General features: G+C 47.1%; 1 protein-coding gene across 1 annotated transcript in view; it reads right to left on the reverse strand.

Annotated features, from left to right (window-relative positions):
* Positions 1 to 19,865, reverse strand: part of YIF1B (Yip1 interacting factor homolog B, membrane trafficking protein) — an 83,514-nt gene extending 63,649 nt beyond the window's left edge. The window contains exon 1 of the mRNA XM_078660630.1: positions 19,443 to 19,865. Within this exon, the coding sequence (XP_078516756.1) occupies positions 19,443 to 19,482 (40 nt within the window). The 5' untranslated portion in view covers positions 19,483 to 19,865. The remainder of the gene's footprint in view (positions 1 to 19,442) is intronic.
* Between the last annotated feature and the right edge of the window lie 7,474 nt (positions 19,866 to 27,339).

Here is a 27,339-nt window from a genome sequence, read left to right on the forward strand (position 1 = left end):
TCTATCAGTTCTGTCGTGCTTGCAGTATATACCATCCACAGTCATCCATGTATGCAGGTTGCTAAGGGCACATGATGGCAACGAAAACAAAGCATCCCCATTAGTGCCAGAAGGTGCAGAGGTAGATACAAACTAACCACATTCTTCTCATGCCCGTGAATGCATCTGGCTTGCGCACAAGACAGATTGGCAGCCTCTAAAAGGGCTGTGCCATACTGAGGAGACTCAAGAGGCAATACCCAGCATGGGCAGGAGATTCTGGGCAAGTCACCAGTACTGCACCTTAATCTTGCAACTTATCGAAAGCGTGGCTATGCAATTCAGGGATTGGCTGGACATTTCGGTGCAACACTGGTGCATTGGACCTGCTTTGTTGTAAGAAGGTTGATCCAGTTAAACAAGCAATCTGTACCATAGGGGTCTCTGTGGCAAAGCTCTGTTGGCATCTGTGAGCTTTTAAGCCTTCAAAACAAAGACAAAAAGTGAACATCCGCTCTCGCAAGTAGCTGAAGTGAGCTTAGAAATGGACAGGCCTAAGATTACAAAGGCACTTTAGCTAGTGGGTGTCCTGTAGCTTGGGTTAATCTGTTGAATAGACGGTCACGTCCTGTTCAAACATGGTCCATGCATGCAGACCGAACTGGTTTTGGATAGGAAGAAGGGGTGAAAGGGGGTTTCTAGGAAGGGTATTTGGTAATGGAAATAGGGATGCCTTAACCTCCAAGGAACACAGTCACACTTACTTCCCCTCACTATTCTTTCATCCGGACTACAAAGAATAAACAGTAGAAATAAATGCATGAAGCTTCAGGTTGGGATATGGTATGCTAAGCCACAGGTAGTCTAAAGGATTGTAATGGAAACACAAGAAGAAGGATACAGTGCAAACACCAATTAGGGCAGTCTCTGCCACTTATTACAGCCTTCCAGGTGGATGCCATCAGCCTGGCCTACCACTTGGGCAATCACTCCCAAACTACAAATGATCAATAAGAAAGGGCTACTCTAAATTGAGACATATAAAAAAAGATAACTAGTTATTTGATACATTTAATCGCAGAGACTATGCAGATGAACTCCCAATGTGTTGCAAAAGCTCAGGGATGATTGAGAATAATGCTGCAGCTTCTTAGTGGTGTGTGGCATGGAGTGGGCTCCCAGAACTTTCCATTTTGGGTCTAGCTGTAACATTCATAGTTAAACATGAAGGTTTACTCTAATCCACTTTGGATCACTGTCAATGGAAGGCACTGCAAGACACAGTATTTAAAGGGACATGGACTCGCTTGAAACACGAGCAGGTCTGTGGCAGAAGATGATTAATGATAAGTGCAAGGTAATGCCTCCAAGTCAGAATAATACAGGGGCCTGTATAAATTAAACAAAATGGCGCCCAGCTCCCTTGAGGTTCTGCAGCCATCTTTGAGCCGGCCTTCTGCTAGAACCAACAAAATGATGGAAACCCACCACTGTGTGAAGGGCACTCTTCATCTGGTGCCAAACCTCCAACTAACATAGATAAACTGTCTTATTGGAGGAGCAGGGACGGTGTAAAGAAGGTAATGAAACTGGCAGTACATTACAGCAGCAGGTAAAGAATGGCAAATCTCCTCTTGAAATCTTGATTCTCATTTCACTATGCTTGGAGAATCGCCATTTCATTTCAAGAGCGGAGGCTACCATTATGCATGTTTTAAGCCCTTCAAAACATTTGAAACGTGTTGCTGGTCTGAAATTATGCTTTGGATAAATAATTACATTTGTCCAATCAATGGCCTGGACTGTTCCCATGAGGCACCGGGTCAAGGCTGATTTGCATATGGCCATGTCTAAACTGGGGTGTGTGGAGTGCAAAAAACGATGGATTTAGGCCCAGAACTCTGTAATGGGGTGAATGTATGACATTGTTCTGCATTCTGTCCATCAACTGTTTTTGCATTTCTCACGCCGAGTGGGATGGGTATGCTCAGATGTGAGTCCCATGCTCTCCAGACCACTGGAGTCAAGCTATCCTGGCTGAAGACGGCTGATAGCCAGAAACTGTTCCTAGGATGCTTGATTCCGGTCCAGGAAAGACAGGACTTGGCAGTTCGAGCTGGACTGTTCCCATGAGGCACAAGGTCAAGGCTGATTTGCATATGGCCATGTCTGAACTGGGGTGTGTGGAGTGCAAAAAAACAATGGATTTAGGCCCAGATCTCTGTACTGGGGTGAATGTATGACATTGTTCTGCATTCGGTCCATCAACTGTTTTTGCATTCGTCACCCGGAGTGGGATGGGTATGCTCAGACGTGAGTCCCATGCTCTCCACACCACTGGAGTCAAGCTATCCTGGCAGAAGACGGCTGATAGCCAGAAACCGGCCCTAGGATGCTTGATTCCGGTCCAGGAAAGACATGGCTTGGCAGTTCGGGCTGGACTGTTGCCATGAGGCACAGGGTCAAGGATGATTTGCATATAGCCATGTCTGAACTGGGGTGTGTGGAGTGCAAAAAAACGATGGATTTAGGCCCAGATCTCTGTACTGGGGTGAATGTATGACATTGTTCTGCATTCTGTCCATCAACTGTTTTTGCATTTAAAATGTCCTCCAACCGCCCCCCAGACAAATACACCTTGCTCACCATCGCTCTTCGCGCAGAGTGCAATTTGAACAATCCCACTTTCTTTCATGACATCTTTCACCCATTTTGAAATCGTGGCTTTGCTTACCGCACCATAACGTTTTACGTAAGATATCACCAACTGTCTTTCCCCATGTTTTCTAAATTTAAATACTCTGCTCTCATATTCACTCATGCAATTCACTACTCACAACTTCTTTTCTTGGAAATCTCGGATAATAAATTGACTCCGACATGGTCTTTGTTCTCTTCCAGATGTCAAAATACACCCAGTGTGGGCCGATTACCTTGTTACTTAACTCTAAAGCTTTCACATCCGAAACTCTCCTGCAGGATACTAAAAATAGTAAAGTTGCCAATTCTTTTGAAAGTCTCTTCAAATCCAATATCTATTCACAGGCCAAGTCAAAAACAGTGACTACACCACAACACACTGTAGCATGCCTTAGGGGGCCTTTTTAAACTTATATTCTTTAGAATTCTACACACCATAACATTTCTGCCCACCAACCTGCCATCTACATGTGAATGAACTGCAGAAATTGCAGCCCTGTATCAATTAATTGTGCAATATTCCAATCCTTCTTAAAAACTTCTCTACCAAAGAAATGTATTACCTCCACTATAGGAGCCTCCACTGGATTCAAACTCTTCTCGATGCACCAAGTAGTCCATATTCCTCTATAACTACTCCTAGTTCCTGGTGCTCAGGACTGCTTAAGCAACTTTGCACCCTAATCGAAAGTCCCTTGAGACAGCTTAATCTCCTGATACCCTCCAAACAAGAAGGTTCAGCAACTTGCTCTGTACCAAAGGATGATACTCTATTTCTGCTGTCTTTAGAAGTCCTTCCCTTGCTGGAATCAAAATAGCTTCTGAACATGCTAACTTCATCACTGTTGGGAGCCAAACCTGCTACACCCAAAACGGTGTCACCAAAACTATCCGACACCTCTCCTGCCTCAACTTCAAGAGCACTCTCTGTATTATCACGAAGAGGAAAAGCGTAGGCTCTTCTCCCTTTCCATACCTGCTGAAATGAGTCTATCGCTGATGCCATCGGATCCAGCAGCCACATGAAATAGTTCTCTATTTGGTAAGTCAGTCGACTTGCAAATATGTCCCCCCCACCCCAGTGCACCCCATAAATCATCTATCTTGCAAAAACAACTCCGTTCCAACATCCAAATCGCTATAATCTCTCAAATGCCGCGAATTCCAATATGTGGTTAGATTTAAACCCACTGGTAGGTACTCCGCTTCTACTGCTATCCTGTGCTCCAAGCAAAAATCCCCAAATTCCTTTGCCAAATTCGATATATTCCACTGCTCACACATTGTCCACCTTCAACAACACAGATTGCCATTCTAGACTTCTCCTGAAACTTTTTTATGCAAGAACTCTGTTGCTAATTCCAAGCAATTTACATGTCTGGACTTCTCCTCGTTTGACCAAACTCCACCTGTCTGTTGTTGCCTTAAATGTGCTCCCCATCCAATTAAACTTGCATCTGTCTCTAGAACAAAATTTGGAGCACTTCTGAAAATTGCGTGCCCATCCCGGACCTCCATATTGTTCATCCACCATAGTAACTCTTCCTTCGACTCTGCACTCAAAGAAATTCTGCCTCCATACCATAAGCCTTTCCTCAAGGCCTCCTCCTTCAGCCTGAGCAAAGCTCAATAATGAAGGGGTCCTGGAAATATGGCCTGTGTTGAAGAAGACAGCAAACCTACTATCCTTGCCAATGCCCTCAGTGTTAAAAACTCTTTTCAGAATCCGATGGCACTCCTTCTTTGTCATCTTTACTGTCTTCTCTGGTAGCAGCAACATACTCTCTACTGTATATACTCCTGGAAACCCCAAAATTCCATCCTAGGAGAGTACCAAGTATTTCTCCTCGCTCACTAAAAAACCTAAGTACTTCAACTTTCTCAACACCTACTTCAACTCCTTCCTCAGTTCTTCTTGATCCTGTGACATTATAAGAAGGTCGTCTAAGTAAATATTCATGCACTTTACCCTTCGATGGAAATATGACAACCACCTCGCCAATACAGCTTACACAAAGTATGTGGTGTAGTTGACACTGAAAACGAACCTGTGCCGCATTTCAAGCATACACCACAGGGAGATGCATTGAACAATATTATTCTGGTAAACGATCTTTGTATGTTGAACTCTTTGAATAGTAATCCTTCTGCCCAGCTTCCAACAACCAGGGGGGAAGTAGTGTGAGTACTATTGACTTTATGTTAATTACTAGTAAATGCACCTGGCTTGTAGATAGTTTCGCTGTTAAACCACATCCCGCCAGTGACCATAATCCCCTTATTCTTTCTATGTATGTATGTCACAGCACAGAAACCTAGGGGGACGAGCGCCCGTTAAAGTATAACCGCAACCAAGGGGTAAGGCTCAAATGGAATTAAATAGACTCAAAGCAATTTGAGGAAACCAAAGTAAATTTATGACTTGCCTCACCTTTGATTCCCCAGGAATAGTCATTCAGTCTTCATTCAGTCTTTTGAATCAATCTGTGTAGATGTGGCCAAAACATTAAATAAGCCAATTAGAAAACAGGACTCACCTGAAATTAGGTGATTTAATGCAGAGTGCTCAAGGGCGCAAAGAGAACTTAAGAAAGCCCTGCAATTGGCTCCTCGGAATATGGCTCTGATAAAGATAGCGAGACAGACTCATAAAAAAGCTATTAATTGCAAGAAAAATGATTTGAGGAAACCAAAGTAAATTTATGACTTGCCTCACCTTTGATTCCCCAGGAATAGTCATTCAGTCTTCATTCAGTCTTTTGAATCAATCTGTGTAGATGTGGCCAAAACATTAAATAAGCCAATTAGAAAACAGGACTCACCTGAAATTAGGTGATTTAATGCAGAGTGCTCAAGGGCGCAAAGAGAACTTAAGAAAGCCCTGCAATTGGCTCCTCGGAATATGGCTCTGATAAAGATAGCGAGACAGACTCATAAAAAAGCTATTAATTGCAAGAAAAATGATTTAAGAAGAACAGCCTGGGAGGATCTAGAGAGCCACCGCACTCAAGGACTCGAAAAGTTTCTAGGAGATTATAAACCGCCCGCTCTTCTCTAATGATGCCAGGAGCATTGACTCGACCATATCAGGTGAAGCTTGGGAATCTCATTTAAAAAAATATTTAATCCACGGAGCATATCAATAGAAGAGCAAATGGATGAGACCGCTATTAATCCACAAACGGCATATGAACTAAGTTTAACACTATCCTTGAGTGAGGTTGAAGATGCAATAGTTAAGGGCAGAGCTTTAAAAGCGCCAGGTCCAGACGGAGTTCCCTTAGATTTGCCCAAAAGCAATCGCCAATTATGGGCGCCCCTGTTGCTTAATGTATTAAGGCGGTAATAGTCGGCCATATCGCATCTTCATGGAAGGAAGCGGTGGTGGTACCAATTTTTAAAAAAGGTAATAGGAACAACCCCACCTGCTTCAGGCCAATTTCCCTGATAAGACTCTACATGTAAGGTCATGGGGAGGGTGATCTTAGCCAGATTGGAATCATGGGCTAATGCATCAGGTCTAATGGCTGCTACCCAATACGGTTTTAGAAAGGGGATGGGAACAAACAAGCAGTGTCTTAACCTGTCCCTGATTATGGGCAAGTACATGAATGCCAGGGAGGTCTTGATTCATCTGGTGGTCATGGACTTGTCGAGTGCTTTTGACACAGAGTAGGGGAAAGCTATGGACGATGATGGGGGCAATGGGGTTTGAAGAACCCATCATCACCTTGCTAGGTAGGTTGCGTTAATCCACCACCAGAGCTGTTCGCTTTGGCCCAGGAGGGTAGAAGACTTGGCCCATTGCCTCTACAGAGGGGGTCCGTCAGGGTTGCATCCTGGCCCCCTTTTTATTCCTTGTATATACGAATGGCCTTGAATCATTCCTGATTTAATAGCAACTGGATTTTCCAAGAATAGGTGGTAAATTAGTCCCCCTGTTATCATATGCTGATGATACGGTTTTAATGACTCACGGCTAACAGCCTACTAAAAGCGCTGACCGCCTTCACTGATTTCATGCTAGCATTGGATCTTAAAGTAAATTTTTGTAAATCCTTTGTCATGGTCTGCGGCCCGAAAAAAAAAAAAAAAAAAAGAAACTAGGAAATTCACTGTGAAAGGAAAGACTATTGAGAAGGTGTCCAATTTTACTTATTTAGGTAATGTTTTTAATAATAAATTGAAGTGGGATAACCTGGTCTTGACAAGGTCCCAACAGACCAGTAGAGTAATAGAGGGGCTGTTCCGTTTCACTTGCAAATCAGGGCACAAGCCAGTAGCTGAAATGATAACCATACAAGTCAAAATGTTAATCGTGGCTACCTATGGGGCCGGAGTATGGGGTTACCATAAGAGTTACCAGATTCAGGTTTTAGAGAATACATTTTTTAAAAGATTATTAATGATCCCTAGTAGCTCTTCAACATTATTTTGTCATTCCGAGGTGGGCCTGGAATATGTGAAAGATAGTATAAATATCACACCATTGATCTTATGGGTGAAAATCTGGTCCTCAGAAGATTTTATTTTCTGTAGGAGTATCCTCAAGGACTGTATGAACCTGGATAACGCAATGTCACTTCCTTGGCTACGTTATTTCAAGGATACCTTCCATAAAATTGGCCTAGACGAATATTACAACAAGCCAAATAGCATCCAACCTAACATGAAAACAATTATTAAAAATGCATACCATATTGAATTAAGTATGTCTAATCAGGATCGAGGAATGTTAGATGGTGGGGTGTTAAGACATCAGCAATTTTAACTGTCTTTACCTTACATATACAATCATGTTTTTTGTTGACCAGATTTCGGTTGGGCACTTTGTACTTTTTAGTGGCCTATCCTAAACAGCCTGGCTGATGCGAGAGACTAGTCCCATGTCCTTGTGACAATCTGGCCAAACACGCACAATGCACTTTATGCTGTTTTGCCCACTCTATGTAGACCCAAGAGCACGCTTTATTAAGCCTAACTGAAAGCTATTCTGCCCTGTTCCCATCAGGAGGGCTTTGACTATTTGAGGGCATTGTATACAGTTGCAATCTCAAGTGCAGTGCTTAGTTGTATTAGAATCGCACTTTTAATCAGAAAACGTTATGAATCGTGAAAAGGAGTCTAAATCTTTGTAGGTATCATCAGAACTAGTCAATTGTATAAATTATGTTGGGGAGGGGTAAGGGGATTTAAAAAGTGGATTGCATTTTTTACTGGTATACTAAGACTTATGGAAGGGAACATGTGGAAACTTTTAATGTTTTAACTGCTTTTATCTTGTATATATGTAAACTTCTATGATTCTAAAGAATCAAATAAAGTTATTTGAACTGAATTGACACAACCACCCTCATGAAACACCAAGGTGCTGAAGACAGGCCAAATGAGAGACACTGAAACAGATGAAGATTATTTTTCCAACGGAATTACAAATATTCGACACTCCTCCATTGGTACAGTGAAATGCGCCTTTTAGATCCAATTTCACAAGCCAATGCTCCTCCATCAACAGATCCCTCAGACAGTGGATTCCCTTCATCTTAAAATGTCTGTATACTAAATACTTAATCAGCTCTAAGGTTTATGACCAGCTGCCATTCTTGGTCCTTCGAGACTAAAAATGTTTTGCTCACAAAGCACTTGGCTGTCTCTTCTATGCGCCCTATCGCACCTTTCTGAATTAGTGACTATCTCTGAATCTACAATCAGCTCCTGTTCCTCTGACATTCTTATGTCCTTTTGCTTTTGGTCTGGTTGTGAGCAACTCACAAAATCTATTGCATACTCTTGTATTGCTTTTAACACCTCAGGATCCTGCTGTAACTTTTTCCATTCACCTGTGAAAAGACTCAAACGTCCTCCTACTTTTGTTCTTGTTGAACCTATAATAGTCTCCATACTCACCTGGTCCTTCACCTTGCAGCTGGCCTCGTCCCCTCGTGATTCTTCCTCACCCTTGCCTACCCATTCTTCCTTTGCTAGGGTAAAAACCTGAGGATGATCGGAAACATCTTCCTCTAAATTCGTTGCAATACTGGAAATTGTACTTGGACCTTTGTATTCCTCGACCAGTAGTGTGTCCCCTCCTACTGGCCCTCCCATAAACACCACTCCCAAACACCTTTCTCATGCTCCCTTGCACCTTATCCAAGGCGAGGAAGTGCTCAAATACATCCCAATACTTTTTACTAGTCCTTCTCCGAAAAAAAGCAACCCTTTAGCATCTTCGCTAGCGTCCTTGTGTGCCATGCCCCCCAGTTTGGGACTTAATGCCATCAGAATTGCCCTTCTTCTCTCTGCCTACAATCCAGCATTAGCATTCCCTAACATGACCACAGCTTTCTGACTCCATCTCTAGGCAATTCCAAATCAACTGGCTCCTCAATTACATATGCCTCCTCCGCCAGACGTAAGATACTGGCCAAGGGACCCATAACGTCCAAAAGCTTGTATTGGCAAATTTTCATGGGACCTTCTAGTCCTTATTTTAGACGGAGCAAAAAACGAATAAGCTTTGGATTCAAAGTTGGTGCATTGCACACCTTCTCATTAATGACTGGCCTTGAGCACTCTGCCCTCTTCACTCTCCGCACTTCCTTATCCAAGGGTTTGCTATTCCATTCATTTATAAATTTCCCTATGTGATCAATAGGCCACCAATCACCACTTTGTGGATGCTTTATATTCAAGAGAGTGAATATGTCTCTCTGATGAGCATGCCACCTTAAGAGCCTCAAAATACTCATTGAACTCATCATCCTGATGCAAATCCAATACATGCTCATCCATCTCCTTCTCATCAGACATGTTCATCTCCCCCACAAAGGCCTCTTTCTATGGTGCCGCCAAGTACACCTGATCTTTGTGTGCTGCCACAGACACCCTTCTTTGTAATGGCATTCAAGCCATCTTTAGCATTTTGACACCACAATGTCCTCTACGTGTCTTGTCTTTTTTGCTCTCCACTGTTTCCTCATCTTATGCTGTATAAGCCTCTTCACTACTACTTCTTTCACCATTGGCCAAGTAACAGCAAAACCACGGCCTTGCTCAATTTGCATACTCCCTTAAAAACTTCACAACCTATTCACTTCCAAGCCAACAGGGCACCTTAAATATTTCTTAACTACTAACCTCTCCCTAAAAAAACCAAAATCAATCCTGCCAATCTCAATGAATAAACGATACGATCAACTATAATATCCCACTCATTACCAGCCACTCAATTTTAAAAATAAACTGAACCAGCTACTTTCATCGTACTGGGTGTTACTCTAAACTAAACAACCACACCCACTTCCATAAATTAGAAGCTTAGCTTCCTACTATAATCATAAGGCCACAACATACACCCACTTATTTCGCTAATGTAATCAAGTATGAAAGGTACAACCAAACACATGCTGCTTAAAAATATGAAAAGTCTACTTCTCTATCCAGGAGCAGCAATTAAAAGAGGAGGAATATTCAGTGAAGGGGATATTTATGGACTGGATGGTTCTGGCTTTATTGTTTTATTGTTGTAAGGTTCTTTTAAAGTGCAGCAGGAGTCGCATTAAACGGTAGAATGGAAGCCTCCGGTCTTGAAATGAAAACTAATCTGGGGACAAGTTCCATGAAATGAACTGGATTTTCCTTTGAACAAAAAGGAGATGTCAAATGCTGGCGCTTAAGAAATGGAATAGTGACTCGAAGTGAATTGTGGATCCAAGGGATGTTGAGTTTAGTTAGGCCGTAGAGGATTCTGTATAGAAAAAACCCTGCATACTCGAGGGGGAACTGGGGGATTATGTAACGTTTTTAAATGGGCAAGGAAAATGGGTTCTTTGAATTTATTTGATGAAACCGTTCTTTGCGTTTGGTTACACAAACTGTGTACATGCCGACTATACTAAAAAGTTGAAAATGACTCTTATTGGAGCGAACCTCAAATATCAGCTTCGTAGGGAAACCGTTTTGGGTATTCACATTATATATTTACTATCAATAGAAATGTGTACATACATACTATATATATATACACACACACACAGACAAACACACACAAACTGCAGGCGGCAAGGCTCACAAGGCTCAAGAAGTCTTTGAAATTATTCAAAGTGTTATCAAACAATAAAATATAAATAAGAGCATCTAATTGGCTAACTGTGGTAATGTTTGTACTGTGAGAACCCTTTGACGCTTCATTTGCCACCTAAGATTGAGGCCTCATGAATACAGCATTATAGCCCGTTTCCGAGAGCAATAGTAGTTGTTAATGCCCCTGAGTTATAGGCTTGAGCTGCAGGCAAGGGCATAGACGGAGGAAGACAACTAGGTTGTGACAACTTTTGCACAACGATCCAAAATATGCAAATCTTATGACCTCTTTGGACACGAAGCCTTACCACAACATGCCTGCATATTCACAATGACACCATGTAGAAGTTATGCATGCAGGATATGTAGTTACCACAGCCAGGACAAAGTGTTTCTCAGTCATCCCCAAGTCTATCCATTCAAGGCTAAAGCAACAGTAAAAGACTGCAAGTTATCTAACTAAAGATACAATAACATCCCGAATTATTCAGTGCAGTTTCCAGAAGGCGTGGGGCTGGGTGCGGATTAAGGGTTTTCTCCAACTTGGCAATTGTTCGTGTTTGTTTGGCTAGCTAGTGTGACTGAGTGTGGGGCTGTCCTTTTATTTGTTTTCTCTTTTTGGGGATGTGTGTGTTGCTTGTGGAAGATGGAAGACGCATGAGAGTTGTCGGATTTACTTCTGTAGTTTAGTAATATCAGGTGACACTGGTGACGTGTATGAGAGTGGTTATGATTACATGTTTTGAGTAGAAGTCTGCTCAAGGGAGTTTTGAGTTAAGATGGTGCATCGTTAAACACTACAATTCAAACACAACACTGACCAACTCAAGCCCTAAATGCAAATTGAATAAAATGAACAACAGAACAATCATGAATGTACACCATCTCCTGTATAAAACACCTGTCAAATATTCAATTCGTACACAATTATGAAGGACAAACTTGTGGCCATTAGCCATAACATCACAGGATCCTACAATTACCTACATTTCCACTCCAATGGGTGCTTCTCGTTGCAACTTCCCGAGATCTCCTACTTCACTTCTCCCTCGTTGCACGCATGGGGTACTGCCACATGCAACTTCAGGACAAGGTACTACTCTTCCCCAACTTACAACATCATAGGATACTCTCCCATGCATTTCCTCATGAAAGGGTACTACACTTCCCCAACTTTGCATGCCATGGGGTACTTCCCATGCAACCTCTACTGACAGGATACTGCTCTTTCCCCAGTTCACACCAGCACACAAGTACTCTACTTGCATCTCTCACAATGGGGTACTACGCTTTCTCACATCCCGACATTTAAACATGTACAACAGCAGTATCTACACAAAAAAATGCACATGGGTATTACGTTCTTTACCCACACTGCTAACCAGACTTCAGATGGAATGGAAAGTTAAGGCTTACAAGTACACACAAAGCAACCTACTGATGGGTAATTTAAACTTCCCAACTTGTCTTGAAGCTTTACACAAACAACAACCATAACACAATCTGCAGTTACCAAACAACAGACGTCAATTTAGCCAGAAAATTACTAAACCAACATGCATTACCAATAAAGTGTATATGGTGCATGTCAATTCGTAGGAATCACCAAACAAACTGTTCACCAAACTCATAAACCTCACAGTTAATGGGAAACAACCCATATCTCTTAACAGAAGACACATAATAAACACAAACTCCATGAATGCCAGATAACCCAGCTTAGTAATTAATTGAAAGAAACCGGACAAATGCTAAGCTGGCGATGTTTTAACTTCCCAGGATTTCAGGACACTGTATACCCTAGAACAACACAGTCTCATTTCTGTCTCCTATGCCCATTGAGCTAGCTCTACTATTCTTTTCCCAGACTATTCATCCATGGTCACAGGGCCGTTCTCCTTCTCACAACAGGCCTCCTCTTTAGAAATGGCTACCAACTCCCACAGGAGTGTACCGGCATGTCATGCTGGTCCTTAATAACTTTTTGCCAAAATGTAGTTGTTAAAGGCAGGGTCTTCACACAAGAGTCTGAAGCCATTCAGGAGGGAGGTTAAGTTATTTATTTAATGCTAGGCCCTTAGGTTACAGCAACATAAGGTAGGGAGGGCTGGTCATGGGTCCATTCTCCCTCTAACTCTCCGTATGTCCGAGCTTCCATTCCACACCACAAACAGCAACATTCTATGACATCATTCACTATCATCAGCATTGCAGACACCAGCTCACACGTACCGGGAAAGGGAACACAATATACTGCACGATTCAATAAATATTAATTTACCTCAGTCTGACAGCGTGCTGGGAGTGCATGTTCTGTGCAGCGGTTAAGCGATATGGACTAATAGCAAGAGTCGACACAAGGTCTGTGAGGGTATTCAAATGTATTTCTCCTTGAAGATCTTTGGCCTAGTTGTGCTCTGCTCAGACTAGAAAAGGTATTTTATTTATTTTTGGTTCTTGATTTAGTGCTTCAAGGCCATGGGCAGGGTGACCGAGTTCTTTATAGGACAGCATAGCACAAAAGCGGACAGATAAAATACAAGTCATACAAAGTGAAATGAAGATTTCATGGTGATAACATAACTTTAGCACAAGTGTGAGGAGTTTTGAACGTTTGTGATGTCCTTCTGAGCTCTGAAATGGCAGTCTATGCAGCAGGATTTTTAGTCCTGTTTCAGTGGGATAGTTGTTACTACCCAACTCTTACAATGGCTTGGTCCATCAGTCATAGGAAAAGACATAACCCATCAAAAACAAAGCCCACTGCCATCTTATATGGAGTTCTGCCATATGCCTTGTGGACATGTAATGATTGATACAACTCTCCGAAACGAATCTACATGGCTTAATTTGTCATGGTCAACAAACACAATGTGTGCAAATTACACCAGCAGAAAAGTTATATTTTACTTGCCTCAATAGTTGTAATGCCTTTGAATCTGGAAAGAAGCCACCCTACCTTGCTCTTGTGCCTTTCTCTGCGGTGGTGAAGGAAGTCAGGGTATTGCTAGATCTAGAAAGTGAATGGTGCAAGTTTGCCAGCACTTGCTTCCTCCTCAATTGATAACTAGGAAAAGTCTGCACTACACGCAGACTTTCGTTGATCAGAAATGTCTGGATTAACTGGATCGGTTCATAGGAAACTATCCCTTCTAGAGTTCAGTCCATGAGGATACCAGAAAAGGGAATATGGTCAGTTCTCATCCAATAGGGATGCCAGAGGGGAAAGGTACATACTAAGTAAAGACAGCTATACAGCAATGCAATACTCTGAAAAATAATAATATTAGTAAAGATATTTATACAGTATAGTCAAACAACTTTACATGGAAAAATGTTATATGTAAATATATTTACCAAGTGGAAACTAATATTTATTATAGTGAGCAGATTACATTTCCCAACAAGTCAAATTTGCAATCAGTCATTGTTTACACAAGTTCTTATCCATGGAGTCACAATGGATAGGAAATCTAGCTTTAGTCATTCAGGATTCCTTCAGTGCAAGCTAAGAGGCTCCCACCATAGGTGGAGAAATGTGGTGACCATATGAAGCTTCAAAAGAAGGGCGGGATCTCCTCAAAGCGTGGCTACCCGGTATTATCGGATGTCACTAGGAAGGCCCCGTCACCACTGTGCTGGCGCGCCTTACAGTTGTAGCCCGCTTGCGAGCTGAAGCGGATACTCGTTAAAGCATTTGCGGCCTGGACCTACGTGCATGTGAAGATAGTTGCAGTGAACCCTTGGCTAGTATATGCACAGTCAGGTGGTTGTGGCCCTGACTTGAGTGAATACACACAGCAAGGTGGATGCATCCCTACCTCTGGCTTGTGTGTATGTAAGAAGAATCTTGTGGTTCTTGCACGGAACCACTGAGACTCTGTGCAGCACCTGGCTTTGTTTTCTCAAGCTGTGCGTTTTCTCTGGGTGTTCCTTGTACGAGGAACATGCTGGGTTTCTCCTTTAGGTTAGCCTTTCCACCTGCAGGCCCAGACAAACTCTCTTGGCAGCTAAACTTCCAGGCAGACTCTCTGCACCTCCAACAGAAAGTGCACAGTTCTGGTAATGTCCCCTCACCTATCAGAGAATGGCTCTCAAGCAAAAACCAGCCCTAGTCACATAGCAGCCATTCAATTACTCCTCACTGCCTTCCTTGGTCATGAAGAACTAAGAACTAGGAACTGGAATAAAGTGGGTGGTATGCATCCCCATTTTATATGCATTTTTAGTCTGGAGATGTAGAATCCCTTTCTCAAACTTCAGAACTTATTTGGGGTGGTTCTTTTTCAAGCATATTTCTGAGGCTGCTCTTCAGACACAGCCATTGTGTAAGTGAGGCGTCTTATGGTATGTAGTACTAGTCCAGTCCTCAAACTAGAGAAACCCTACATGGGCACAATAAAGTGTGAGGTTTCTTAATATGGCGGTCACCAGGTTCTATGAAGTAACTATCAGGAATAGAAACAAGCATTTGCAATGCAATAGGTCTCACATTTGCGAGAGTTTAAGCTATTGGCATTCTAAATGACAATTAGTTTTATTGGTCTGTTTTGATAATTAACACATAAATAAAAGGCATTGTCATTTACACGGCCAATAGCACAAACTCTCGTAAATTCGAGACCTATTTAATTTCAAAGAAGCAACAGTCTTTGTCCCGGGCTGCTTGGAAAGTGAAAGCTCGCAAGACAAGCTGAATGTTGCAGGAAAGCATGTTCTGCCTGCAGTGGGAGAAATTCAGTAAAGAAAATAGTGCTTACAGACTAAAAAGGCCAACTGTGTCACAACAGAAGTAAAAGGGCCAGTCCTAATGGGAGATTACAAACGAAGACAAGGCGGTACTAAGGAGGGACTAACAAGACTATTAATGAATTTAGAAGCCAGCATTCACGAAGGACAATGACACAAGCCAATTAAAAATATGGGCGGGACTTCAAGTACATACTTGAGTAGAGTGCATACACTGCCCAGGCTCGCCCTAAAAAGGGACGAACCGACCTAGAAACATCCTCACTTTACACAACCAATACTGCAGTTCTACCCTTCACCCCTACCATCTACCAAATGACAGTGCTCAGAAAAAACCAATCTGCAGCCCCTGCTAGCAAACTGTTCACATAATCTCACTACAATGTCAAACAAGGAGAAATTGTTACCATCCAAGGCACCACTCCTAAACTATAATGCTAACAAAAATACCCGGATGGTTTTAGCAACTATACCCAATTCCTAAGTTGAAAAAAACAGGGTCGGGGAGAAAAGGGGTGGATTGTGAATTGGAAAGACAATTATTGTCTTAAAGACGAGAACCCTCGCTCACCCGAGGGTGGCAGGCTTCATCATTGGGTTCCCTCTTGCACACTGTGGCCGCAAGGCAGTGTGGGCTACAACTCTCCCTCCGGAGAGGAGCTTGAGGTGTTTTGTTTCATCCAATGTTAAGATGAGTGAGGGTCAGAGTGTAAAAATGAATTAGACAGGACCAACATAGTCACTTCTCCAACGTGAAAAAAATTATAAAATTACCATACTTAATATATATGCCACAAACTTTTAGTCATCAAGGCAGAAACATGTTGACCTGACATATAGGGAACATCCATATCCCTATTTTCACACTGTTTTTATCTCTATCCACCTGGGACAACTATTAAAGTTTTGTGTCCATTGTGGAGATAGTTTTAACTCACTGTTTTTGATTCATTTTTGCACTCTGCCCCTCACTCATCTCAACATTGGATGAAACAAAACACCTCACGCTCCTCTCCGGAGGGAGAGTTGTAGCCCACACTGTGTACCTTGTGGCCACAGTGTGCAAGAGGGAACTCAATGATGAAGCATGTCACCCTCGGGTGAGTGAGGGTTCTCGTCTTTAAGACAATAATTGTCTTTCCAATTCACAATGATCATCAACACCTCCCTTGCTACGGGAAGTGTCCCTAGCTCCCTCCAACTTGGTCAAATCTCCCCCATTATCAAAAATGCTAATGCTGATCCCAATGACTAACTCAACCTCCGCCCCATCACTAACCTTCCCCTTCTTTCTAAAGCCCTCGAAAACTGTGTATTGCTCCAATTAAACAAACACGTAAAAAAAGTCAACCTTTTGGACCCCTTCAATCAGGCTTCAGAAAAGGCTGCAGCACTGAAACTGCCATAGTAAACATTGTTGATGACATCCACCACTCCAGGTCTTCTTATCCTCCTTGATCTCTCTGCAGCTTTTGACACTGTTAACCACTCTGCCCTATGTCCTCAAAGATCGCTTTGGCCTCAATGGTACTACCCACAAATGGTTTGTCTCCTATCTTCAACATCAAACCCAACACATTAAAATTCAATGCTATCTATCTAAACCCACTCCGGTCAACCTAGGGGTCCCCCAGGGATCTATTCTCTCACCCTCACTCTTTAACCTCTTTATGGAACCCCTCATCCTCATTCTAAATCAAGCTAGTATCAACTACCATCTTTATGCCGATGACACCCAACTCTAGTAAAGATCAAAACCCACGCTGACATCATACACCTTAATAACACCCTCACTAAAATCCAATACTGGTTCCACCTTAATCATCTCAAACTCAACCCCCCAAAAAACTGAAATTATCCTCTTCTCCCCCAAAAACAACCCTCTCCCCATTCAAACTTAGAAATAAAATTTGAACTGGCCACACAACATGGCTCTCTGGGAATGATAAAGATTATTCCGACACGAACATAAATGGAAAAAAAGTGCTGAACGCACAGAGGATAAAAGAAACTATATGTGATGTCCGCTGGTGTTTTGTGTTTGTTACTGTGACATTCTCCTGCACAAAATCTTTTTTGTGGGCTGGAAGTCTTTTTGATGCCTTAGGTGGCTGTGAATCAAATGCCAAGGCTGCACTCAATATTTGTTGTGTTGAACTCAATATTTGGTTGAAGTGTTAACAATAAGAGGACGCCATTTGATATGCAAGTCATTCCATAGCAAATCCACCCTTCTTTGTTTTCTGTAATGTGCTGAGGTTGACCAATCCAAGGGTCCCAGACGGTTTTCATCCTTCTGCTCGTTTCTTATTTTCTTTCTTCTCTGTTTTTTTTTCTCACCTATATACATTTTGTCCGATTAAAGACATTATTCCACTTGGGCCTGAGCGACGGTACACACAGCAGAGACGGGTTGGGGGCAAAGGGGGTTGTAAAGAACACCTGAGAGTGTATCACAGCCAGGCTCGTGCCTCTGAAACTGACGCTTCCTGGGCACAAGCACAGTCACACAACATCTTCCGGTTAATCAGATCTGTCTGTACCTGCCATCGTCCTGGATGTTAAGTATTTAATGCAATAGATTGTATGTTTTATGTAAGTATGAGTCAAAAATGCACTGTGAAGACATGCCAGGTGCTGGATTATCCTGCCTCTGCAAAGTGGTAACTTTGAGACAAAGTCAGTCACATGCAACGCTCGAAGGAAAGGCAGAGCTGAGCTGGACAGCAGACCATGGAGGATTCCGCGAGCTCTTGGGTTGCCTCGTTGTTATCCACCGTGGGCATCTGCAGAGAACATAGGGAGAGGAGCACAGCTCTCTCTGACACAGGCCGCCAAATGGTGCAACGCAGAGGTTAATGCGCACGATGTTACCAAAACAAGCAGCGAGTGGTGCGCAAGAGCGCGCACGCTTGTGTGAGAGAATAGGCCATCTGTTTTGCATTATGGCGCACAAGTCTGGGCACTGTAATGCAAAACAGATGTCGGCTGTGCGGGTAACCGCCACCAATAAGCCATGGGCGGAGAAAAGGAGGGGCATGCACCCGCCTTTGCCCAATTGCGTGCTGTCTTTCTTAGAAATACGCACGCAAAGCCCAATAGCCTAGGAGAAAAACAAAAGCACTTGCATGAGCGTATGATCAGTTTTCTGAAGCCCATTACTAAAAGTTGAGCAAGCAGCAAATGCGCGCTGCTACAGGCTCAACCTAAAAAGATCTCAAAATTCACCTCATCAATAAATATTGAGGGTCTCTACCTGCGCCTTAAACTCGCTCTTCCATACCTTATAGGTATTTCAACTCTTTTCTCCAAGTATCTGTATCCATGATATGTATAACCTCAAGTATTTTGTTATTCCTGGTCTTACCTGTTATTTATCCTATAACTATGTTGTAAACCTCAAAAATAAATAAATAAGTAAATAAATAAAATGATCACCGATTATGCCACATAATATGCATTTTCCTGCTGCATAATTTTCTCAATCCTGCTCCAAAAAGTGTCCTCGATTGTCACATACTTCTAGCGGAACTGCCAATAATATACTAATTAGAACTTGAAACGAAAACTCCAACTAAGCACTGCAAATAATCATTACACTGCAATCATTGTGCAGAGTATAACGAGATCAGTCACGGTTTTTCTGAAGTGCAAACAACACTAAAGCTATATCTAGTGCATGAAGATAAAGCATTCACTGTACGAGCGATCACACACTGCTGTGCAGTTACGCTAAATTAACAACAGACACGTGATAGTCATTGGCCAATGAGAGAATGGCAGCATCCATTGTGTCCAGGACTACACAAAAGCTATAAACAGTACAGATCACCAAACCCCTTCCAGTCCTCCACTGAAAAGCAAACCTCTCTCGCCCGTTTTATGACGGTGGGAGACACAAGCACCGCCTCGCTCACAGAGCCAGTACTCACGCTGCCGGGACCCGCCGCCAGGGACGGCTTCGAACTGCATGGCTCCAGCTGTCAGAAGAGGGAAGGGACTGGCTCCCAATCGAGGAAAGACCTCTAAGCGACGGCGCTTCCGTCACGTGACGCGCACGTCGAATCACGCTCCAGTGTACGCCTGGGCTAAGGCTGCGCAGCCACTGTCAGTTCAGTCACACCCAGGCAGTTGGCCGGAAAAGGAGTGCTGGCCTCTGTGGCTAAACTGCAGCTCGGTGTTTGGGAGTAGGGACAAAGGACCGAACGGCAGCAAGTCCCTGGGGCGGTTATGGCCGACAGGAGGCGCAGTGTTTCTTGGAGCTGGATATTGAATGTGAGGGTCGACAGAGGGATATTAAGGTTTCTTGGAGCTGCTGAGACACAGACCGGCTGGTTCGAGTGCTTCTACTGAGAAAAGAATTTGTGTATCCCGGTTTTTTCGGCTTCATTAGTGACTCCTCCCTCTACATTCACGATTGGCTGCGAGGTCGGAGGCGGTCGCCTCGACTCTGACAGACTTGAGGTCTGCTTTCTAGCGAGCAGTGTCTCGCTTGAACAGGCTGGAGTATTTTTATTTTTATTTATTTACTTAATGCGATTGTATATAGCGCGAACATTACCCGTTATGTCGGAGCGCTTCACAAAAGAACCAGTTGCAATACATAAGGATTTAAGATTACATGCGTTACATAAAAGATACAAACAGAAAAAATTGCAAATGTACAAGTTGTAAAGTCACACAAGAAAGAGATAGAAACAGAAAAAAATGCAAATGTACAAGTTGTAAAGTCAGTTAAGGAAGAGATACAAATTGATAAGCTCTAAGAGTCACATAGGAATGGTAGTGAGTACAAAGGTCTACTACATATACTAGTGGTTAGAGTTATCTCTATGTATATATATTGCTCAAAACTCCTTCGTCAACTTCTTCATACAAAGAACGAAAGAACCGAGCCCAAACTCCGTATTGCATGTGAAAAGGGAGTTTATTTAGTCATAAATCGGCAGTCCTGCCCGACGCGTTTCGGAGCCCAGCTCCTTGATCGTATTTCTCTCCGTCACCATGACGTATGTACTGTTTTCCTTCCCTTTTTTGTCTCCATTAGGTTTGAACTAGAGTACACGGAATAAGACGTGTCTCAAACATATTTTGTTTACACAACCTCATTGAAGGTGTGGTAGGAATATAGGGCGTCGTTCCCTGATTCCTCCCTCTTTCTACAAGAATTTACGGTCCTGATGAAGCGCATAGGGATCTATTAGGGACCCACTGACAACACTAAACATGTCGACCACTCCTCACATTTAACACCTCAATAACACTGTTACACGGGTTGAGAGTAGTGGGAATATATCTGTTCTTTCCCCTCTCTATTAGCATAAAGTGAATCTCCATCCACGTCCAGATTTGAGCTTAACCCAGAGAACCCACTAATAAACCGATCAGGGTACCAATGGGTTATTTTATCTTCACTCACACTCACCACTTGGCCCACACACACACATGCACAAGTGCGGCAACTCCTAAAAGAGCTCCACCGCCACCCCCACGAGGAGCAGTGCCCAATGAGGATGCTTTACTCTCGAAAGGGTGTGTGAAGGTACAACAACACACACAGGAGAACCACTCCTCATTCTTGCTGTTAGAAGGGGCGAACTCAGAGGGCCAGGTTATGTTCACCCGGTCACCCCAAGTCCCACCTCTCCTACAGATCTTGCCGAGTCTTGATTGTGAGGTCCTCACCGGGGAGGACTTTGAGTCTAGGATCGTACACACTGAGCTCACACCACACTACGAACAGACACCACACCGTTGGATTCAAGTAACAAGTTCTTTATATAAGTATTTAAACGAAGAAGGCACTCTTATATACACAGTGGTCGCGGGACCACTAGATCGGTGGGGATTCGGGAAGAGGGAAGCGGGACAGTCTTTTAGTCTCTGGGGCAGTACGAGGCGTACCCTACGCACAGCTCTCAATCCTCGAGCCGGGGGATACGGGATGATGATCGTACTGGCTGCCTCACCTCTGTCGAGACGGCTCAGGTCGTGATGGGGATCTCGATGGTCCAGCCGGACCAGAGTACTCCTCGAGCCGCGACGAGGTCAGCAGGGCTCGATCTGGAGGAGTTTGTGAGGAGCCGCGACAGCGTCAGCAGGGCTCCGGTGGTTCAGTTCAGCTTGAGCCGCGACAGCGTCAGCAGGGCTCCGAGGGTTCCGTTCAGCTTGAGCCGCGACAGCGTCAGCAGGGCTCCGATGGTTCAGTTCAGCTTGAGTCGCGACAGCGTCAGCAGGGCTCCGATGGTTACAGGTTAGCTCGAGCCGCGACAGCGTCAGCAGGGCTCCGAGGTTACAGGTCAGCTCGAGCCGCGACAGCGTCAGCAGGGCTCCGAGGTTACAGGTCAGCTCGAGCCGCGACAGCGTCAGCAGGGCTCCGAGGTTCCAGATGAGTTCTTCTTAGGGTCAGCCGCGATCAGATCAGCAGGGCTTCAGGTCCCAGATACAACTGCCCGCTAGCTGTTGGGCGGGCCCAGTTATAGTCCTGCGGCTCTTTGATCGGACCCTCGCAGGCAGAGGTCTCAAGCCCTGGGGGCTGGTCGTTGGCGAGGCCCGGCGGTTGGCTCTTTGATCCCTTTGAAAGATGGGTCCGGGAATTCCCAGACGCCCAGCGGGTCTGGAGCCAGCACTCGGGGAGGCCAGAGGGGTGATCGAAACTGGGCCACAGGGGAGGCCCAAAGGTGTGACAGATACCGGCCCCTCAGGGGAGGTCGGAGGTGCCATCGAAACTCCCTGGCTTATCTCACTCGGGGAGCCCTTTACCCCCTGGCTGGGACTGGCGCGCCTTTGGAGTCTGAGTTTTGCTGGGGCCGGGGTCACGCTAGGCCCAAGGAGACAGGGATGTCGGGAAGGGAAGATGGCGTCCGGGCCTTGTGGGGCCTGCATGGTTAGGCGCTCGGAGCTGGGCGAGGAGCGGGGGAGGCAGGCCTGGTCAGGGTTCTCGGGGGATCTAGGTTTACTGGGAGTGGGACGACCAGGCTCGGGGTGTAGGCTACACTAACAGGGAGGCTGCGCAGGGGACTCGGGGTACAGGTCTACGCTCACAGGGTGTGGAGGGACAGAGGCGAACCACGCCACGAGGCCGGGTCCAACACGCGTCCCCCCAGCTGAAGGCGGGGAGAACTACCCATCCTCTTGGGGGTTCTCTTCGCTGAGGCGGAAGAATCGGGACAGGCCGTCTGTGTTGGCGTGGTCAGCACCAGGCCGGTGTTCCACAGTGAAATCCATCCCCTGGATAGAGATGGACCAGCGCAGTAATTTGGGATTCTCCCCTCTCATTTGCATTAGCCACCGGAGAGGTCGGTGGTCGGTCTGGACCCGGAAGTGAGTCCCGAACAGGTAGGGCCTCAGCTTCTTCAGGGCCCAAACCACCGCGAAGGCCTCCCGCTCGATGGTGCTCCACCTTTGTTCTCGAGGGAGTAGCCTCCGGCTAATGAATGCCACTGGTCGGTCTATGCCGTTCTCGTTCACCTGGGACAGGACCGCTCCGATGCCATGCTCGGACGCGTCCGTCTGGACTACAAACTCTCGTGAGTAGTCGGGGGCCTGTAGGATGGGGGCGGTGCACATGGCGTGCTTCAACGTTTCAAACGCCTCTTGGCAGGTGGGGGTCCAGCTTACTTTCTTCGGCTGGTTTTTGGAGGTTAACTCCGTGAGGGGGGCTACGATGCTGCCGTACCCCTTGATGAACCGGCGGTAGTACCCCGTGAGCCCTAGAAACGCCCGCACTTCCGTCTGGGACGTGGGGGCCTCCCAGGCCACGATTGCATCGATCTTGGGCTGGAGGGGAGCTACGAGGCCGCTTCCGACCTGGTGTCCGAGGTAGACTACGGACCCTTGTCCGATCTGGCACTTGATTGCCTTAATGGTGAGTCCGGCCCTTCTCAGGGCCGTCAGCACTGCCCAGAGGTGCTGGAGGTGCTCGGACCAGTGGGTACTGTACACTGCGATATCGTCCAGATACGCAGCGCTGAACTCCTCCAACCCCGCCAGTACCTGGTTCACCAGCCTCTGGAAGGTGGCGGGGGCGTTCTTCATCCCGAAGGGCATCACCTGGAAATGGTAGTGACCATCCGGGGTGGAAAAAGCGGATCTCTCCTTAGCTCCCTCGGTGAGGGCGATCTGCCAGTATCCACTGGTCAGGTCGAACGTGCTTAGGAAGCGAGCAGCCCCGAGGCGATCAATAAGCTCGTCGGCTCGGGGGATGGGATGAGCATCGGTTCTGGTGACTGCGTTGAGCCCGCGGTAGTCAACGCAGAACCTCAGCTCGGGAACAGCACCGGGGGCGGCTGCCTTCGGAACCAGGACCACGGGGCTAGCCCATGGGCTGTCAGAGGCTTCGACCACCCCGAGGGCTAACATCTTCGAGACCTCGGCCTTGATGCAGGCCCGGACTCTGTCAGGGACGCGGTAGGCTCTGTGCCGTACCGGTGGGCTGTCCCCGGTGTCCACGTCGTGGACGCACCAGCTGGTGACGCCGGGGGTGAGGGAGAAGAGGTCCGAGAACTGTCCCAACAACTGGCGACAGTCCTCGCGCTGCTCGGAAGAGAGGGAGGAGGAGAGACTCACTCCCTCTACGGATCCATCCTTTTCTTTCGTGGACAGGAGATCGGGGAGAGGCTCCGTTTCTTCTTCTTCCCCATCGTCCGTGGCGAGGAGCAAGCTCAACTCGGACCGGGCGAAGTGGGGCTTGAGGCGGTTCACATGAAGGACCCGCAAGGGGTTCTTGGGGGATTCTACGTCGATGAGGTAGGTCACCTGACTCTTGCGCTCCACCACCTTGAAGGGCCCTGTCCACTTGTCTTGCAGGGCACAGGGCTCTACGGGGGCCATCACCCAGACCTGCTGTCCGGGCTGGAACTCGACCAGAGTGGCATTCTGGTCGTACCACCGTTTCATTTCTTCTTGGCTGGCTTCGAGGTTGGCCTCGGCCAGTTCTCGGAACTTCCTCGTCTGGTTCCGGAGGGCCAGGATGTATCGAAACACATCGGGAGGGGGCTCGGGGGCCGCCGTCTCCCACCCTTCCTTGACCAGGCTGAGGGGTCCTCGGACGGGGTGCCCATAGAGCAGCTTGAAAGGGCTGAACCCCAGGGACTTCTGGGGGACTTCACGATACGCGAAGAGGAGACAGGGGAGGAGGACGTCCCACTTACGTCTAAGGGGCTCTTCGATGCCCATGATCATCCCCTTGAGGGTCCGGTTGAATCGTTCCACCAGTCCGTTCCCCTGGGGGTGATAGGGGGTAGTGAACTTGTAGGTCACCCGCATTGTTGCCAGAGGGACTTCATGTATTTCGATATGAAGTTAGTCCCTCGGTCGCTGACAACTTCTCGGGGGAATCCCACCCGGGAGAAGATGGCCATGAGGGCCCGCCCCACTACTGGGGCGGTCAACATTCGGAGGGGAATGGCTTCGGGGTAGCGGGTGGCATGGTCCACCAAGACAAGGATAAAGCGGTGGCCCAAGGAGGTCCGGGGGTCGAGGGGACCCACAATGTCGATTCCCACCCTCTCAAAGGGGGTACTGACCACGGGGAAGGGTTGGAGGGGGGCCTTGCGCCTCCCGTCGCTCTTCCCGCTGGACTGACACGTGGGGCAGGGCTTACAGTGGGCCTCCACATCGGAGCGCATGCCTGGCCAGTAGAAGTGCGTGACCAGGCGGTGATATGTCTTGTCTTGACCCAAGTGTCCCGCCAGGGGCACATCGTGGGCCAGGTTTAAGAGAAAGCCGCGGAAGCGTAGGGGTACCACCAGCACTCGGGCTGACCCTAGTTCGGCAGACTTTTGCTCGCTGTACAAGAGGCCATTTTCCCAATAGACAAAGTGGGAACCGGACTGGTCACCCGCGGCCTGGGCGGCGGCCTGCTGCCGCGGCCCAACCAAGGAGGGACAGGACGTCTGTTCTAGGCAGAATTCTTCTCGGGACGGTCCTCCTTCCTGGCGCCACTGGGCCAGTTCAGGAAGGTCGTCCAAGCTCGGGGTTGGTTCGACGTCAGGACCGAGGGGACCTGCTTCGGAGGGGAAGCTTTCCCCGGGCAACAACTCAGGGGTCTCAGAGGGGTCAGGGACCTCGGGGTCCTCAGGGATCACCGGTGCCGCCTCTAAGGTCGCCCCTTCGGGGTGGCTCTTCGGGCGGTCATCGACCTGGTGCTCACACAGGCCCACTCGGGCAGGCCCACCATCTCCAGGTGGGTCCTTTTCTCAACCCGCTGCCAGGGGGAGCTCTCCAGATCGTTGCCGAGCAGGCAGTCCACAGGCATGTCGGAGCGGACTGCCACTCGTAACTCCCCAGAGACGCCCCCCCACTCGAACGGGACTTGAGCTATCCGGCAGGTGCGGACGGAGTTGTCGGCTGCGATCACCCTGCAGGAGATGTGGGGAACAATCTGGGCCTCGGTGACAAGGTGCCGTTTGACGGCAGTTATACTGGCCCCGGTGTCTCGGAGCGCCCCTATGTGATGGCCATTGACAGTCACCTGCTGTCGGTATTTCTCTGTATTGTCGGGTAGGGGGGCTCCCGGGACCATCTCCCTATCACCCAGGGAGACTAACATCATCGCTGCGGGGTCAGTTCCCTCGAACTCCTCTTCTCCCTCCTCTTCTTCTAGGGCTACTGAGGTGATGTGGCGCGCTGGGGGCCCTGCAGCAGCAGGCTTCTTGAGCAAAGGGCAGCGGGGGTCATTGGCATAGTGCCCTGGTTGCTGGCAATGGTAGCAGGCTTGGCTGACTCGGAGCCCTGGCTTAGCTGGGGGGAACCCTGCGTGCGTGGTGGGAGGCGAGGAGCTGGGCTGGTTTCGGGGGGGGCTGCGCGGGGACCCTACCTGGGACCCCCTCTGCCTATTCTGGTTCCCCCTCCTCTCTGGCGGCCAGATCCCTGTTCATTTCGTCCAGAGTCTCCCCCGGGGGACTCTGGTGCTCACCCAGCGATCGGCCTCGACGGCCAGTTTCCGGGGGTCAGCCAACTTGCTGTCCAGGAGGTGCTGTCGGAGTTCCACAAAGCAGTTCAGAGACAGATGCTCGTAGGCAATAAGGTCAATGAGCCCCTCGAAGGTGGACACCTTGCTGCCCTTGACCCACCCCTCGAGGGCCCGGCTGTAGAAATTGACATATTCTACCCATGTGGTGCCGGGGATCTTCTTGCAGTCTCGGAAGCGTTGGCGGTACATTTCAGGGGTGAGACCGTACCTGGTGAGGAGGGCTTCTTTCATGTGGCTGTAGGAGGTCTGTTCGGCAGAGGGTAGGTCGAGTAGGGTGTCCCTCCCCTCACTCAGGAATCGCCCCCACAGCCCGGCTCCCCAATCTTTCTGCGGTACTCGGTGGGAGGTCATGGCTACCTCGTAGGCCTTGAACCATTGCTGGATGTCGTCATTTTTATAATATTCTTTGACCACATCCTTGGGGATGTGGACCTTGGGTTCCACCGGGGGAACAGACTCTCGGGTCGCTGCTGTTTTGTTGCCTTCGTTCCGGGCCTTTAGTTCGATTTCCAGCACGCTGCGCTCGTGCTCCAGCTGGAGCTTCTTTCCGTCATGTTCTCGCTGGGGTTTCTTCTCCTCCAGTTCTCCTTGCAGCCGCAGCTGCTTGATGGCTAGCTTTTTCTCAGCCAGCTTGAGTTCGACTTCCATCTTTAAACGGGCTAGTTCTAGCTCGTGGCTTCGGTTGCGCTCTCGATCGGTCATTTCTTCTCGAGACAGACCTCTCTCTGTGCTGCGAGTTCGCGTCGGGGACTCGGTTCTTTCTTGCTCTGGGGCGTGGATTTCGATCAGGGGTGCTCCCCCCCCATCGGCTTCTGTCGGTGCTGGAGGTTGGGCTCCGGTCTCCACCCAGGCGG

This window comes from Lissotriton helveticus, chromosome 9 (genome assembly GCF_964261635.1).
Source record: "Lissotriton helveticus chromosome 9, aLisHel1.1, whole genome shotgun sequence".
Classification (NCBI taxonomy): Eukaryota; Metazoa; Chordata; class Amphibia; order Caudata; family Salamandridae; genus Lissotriton; species Lissotriton helveticus.